This window comes from Clarias gariepinus, chromosome 9 (genome assembly GCF_024256425.1).
Source record: "Clarias gariepinus isolate MV-2021 ecotype Netherlands chromosome 9, CGAR_prim_01v2, whole genome shotgun sequence".
Classification (NCBI taxonomy): Eukaryota; Metazoa; Chordata; class Actinopteri; order Siluriformes; family Clariidae; genus Clarias; species Clarias gariepinus.
Genome location: NC_071108.1, coordinates 37,637,501 through 37,640,000, shown reverse-complemented (window position 1 = coordinate 37,640,000; position 2,500 = coordinate 37,637,501). Strand labels below are relative to the sequence as shown.

At 43.2% G+C, this 2,500-nt stretch overlaps 1 protein-coding gene across 1 annotated transcript in view; it reads right to left on the bottom strand.

Annotated features, from left to right (window-relative positions):
- Nucleotides 1-2,038: 2,038 nt before the first annotated feature.
- Nucleotides 2,039-2,500, bottom strand: part of htr1aa (5-hydroxytryptamine (serotonin) receptor 1A a) — a 1,125-nt gene continuing 663 nt past the window's right edge. The window contains exon 1 of the mRNA XM_053504470.1: nucleotides 2,039-2,500. This exon is cut by the window's right edge and continues 663 nt beyond it. Coding sequence (XP_053360445.1) covers nucleotides 2,039-2,500 — 462 coding nt within the window.

Sequence of the window (2,500 nt, the reverse complement as noted above, 5' to 3'; positions counted from 1 at the left end):
TGTATAGTGTGTAGTGTATAGTGTACTGTGTTTAGTGTGTAGTTTACAGTGTATAGTGTGTAGTGTGCAGTGTGTAGTGTATTGTGTTCAGTGTATAGTGTGTAGTGTATTATGCACTGTGTGTAGTCTACAGTGTACAGTGTGTAGTCTACAGTGTACAGTGTGTAGTCTACAGTGTATAGTGTAAAGTGTACTGTGTTTAGTGTGTAGTGTATAGTGTATTATGTACAGTGTGTAGTGTACAGTGTGTAGTGTGCAGTGTAAAGTGTACAGTGTGTAGTGTGTAGTGTATAGTGTACTGTGTTTAGTGTGTAGTGTATAGTGTATTATGTACAGTGTGTAGTGTACAGTGTATAGTGTGTGGTGTGCAGTGTGTAGTGTATTGTGTTCAGTGTATAGTGTGTAGTGTATTATGCACTGTGTGTAGTCTACAGTGTACAGTGTGTAGTGTAAAGTGTATTATGTACAGTGTGTAGTCTACAGTGTTTAGTGTATAGTGTACTGTGTTTAGTGTGTAGTCTACAGTGTGTAGTGTATCATGTACAGTGTGTAGTCTACAGTGTATAGTGTATTATGTACAATATGTAGTGTATAGTGTGTAGTGTATTATTTTCAGTGTATAGTGCACATAAACATCACCACGAGTCCACTGTTTCCAACGAGACGTCTTATTTCCTATACATCATTAAAAGAGTAAAGATCTGTGGCGTCTGTGGAACTGGAACATTAGCCGAGTCAGGAGACTAGAACTAATGACCATCCTCAGTTAGAACGTTTCTCTCAGTAACGGCAGGAGGCGGACCGGTCACCCAGAGGATCATGGATGATTTGACACCAGCTGCCATAAGGAAATAGTATCAGGACTCCCCTTCAACCCACCCGCATGTTGTTTGGCTTTATTTTGACGTCTCAGCTTAGTGTCACATCCAGTTGATCAACAATGAGTTTTTCTACTCACCAGAAAATCCTAACCACGATGATGAGAAACTTCCAGGACATGTACGTGTGCTTCGTCCTCATGAGGTTCTGCACTGACGGGCAGCAGCCTGAAGTGGGAATTGCAGTGGGCTTCTCCTTCTCCCCCAGTCTATTTGTAGCAGCCTCGAGGTCATTCTAATTGGATCTAGACAGGTGTTGGGAGACGACTGACCCCTGGAGGCTACACCTGCCCCCCCCCTACCTGCTCCCACTCCAGACTCCAGAGAAGGCTCAATAAGCTGATCACTTTCACCCATCTTTATTGATGCGTATTTAGCACATGGTTTCATGAGTGATGTTAATGTTAATGTTAATGGTCCCCTCGTGCTAACGATCCAATGTTAACTGTTAAATTCCGTAATCATATCAACAGTGAACAGCGATGAAGAGTGGAGGAGACCAGCAGTGACATCCCGAGTGAGAGCCGGGGTCACCGTGTCCCTGAACTCACACTCCATGCCAGTTTATAATCAAGTCACAGATATAATTCAATATTAATAAAAATGTTTTAATCTTGTGGTATTCACATTACACTCACAATAATATCACACAGGGCGTGAGCTGCACTCGGGTTTAATATTTTATCCACAGTTTGGTTCAGAATTCTGTTTCTCCTGTAATATATAATATATTAATTTTTTTTACTGTAAATACAGTTTTATTAATGCAGCACGGATATAAGAGAAGACTATTATCATGTTTTTATGCATATTATAAATTCTTTGATCATCTTGTGCATGTCTCATCTTTTACAGTGTATAGAGATAAAATATTAATGTATACAGTCGTGCAGGAGTTCAGAGCGACCGTAAACACCTACAGGACGAGTCGAACTGAAAACAAATTAACCATTTACACCCTACAGTGTTTATATCGATTTAGTTATAAACACACACACACCCACACTCTCTCTCTCTCTCTCTTTCACACACACACACACACACACACACTTATACACAGGCAGTAATTTACTGCTGAGGTTTTTCACATCTGAACTCTGCTTACCCACAATCCCTTGCAACAATTCAGAATGGTGGACAATAAGACGAGTGTTCGAGTCTCACGCCCTGATGCATTTGCATTTTATAATTTTCTTAAAAGCGTTCTGGAAGTCTTTGTTGAAGTAGGCGTAGATGACGGGGTTCAGGAGGGAGTTGGAGTAGCCGAGCCAGTTGATGACGTCTCCGAGCCAGTCGGGCATCGAGCATCGCGCCTTGCAGAACGGCAGCACGAGCGCCACGATGAAGAACGGCAGCCAGCACAGGATGAACGTCCCCATGATGATGCCGAGCGTCTTCACCGCCCTTCGCTCCCGTGCCAGAGCCGCCTTTCTTTTCGTTTCCAGGCTCTTCCTGTTCCTTTGCTCGGAGAGCGAGGTGTTGGAGAGCGGCAGCACGTGTCGTTTACAGTTTTCTGCTCTCAGTTCCATCGACTCTGTCTTGGGTTTCGTGGCTCCGTTTGAACTGATGCTCATTGTGATTTCGTCATGGTCCGAGATTCTAGTCGATACTCTCCGGCGCTT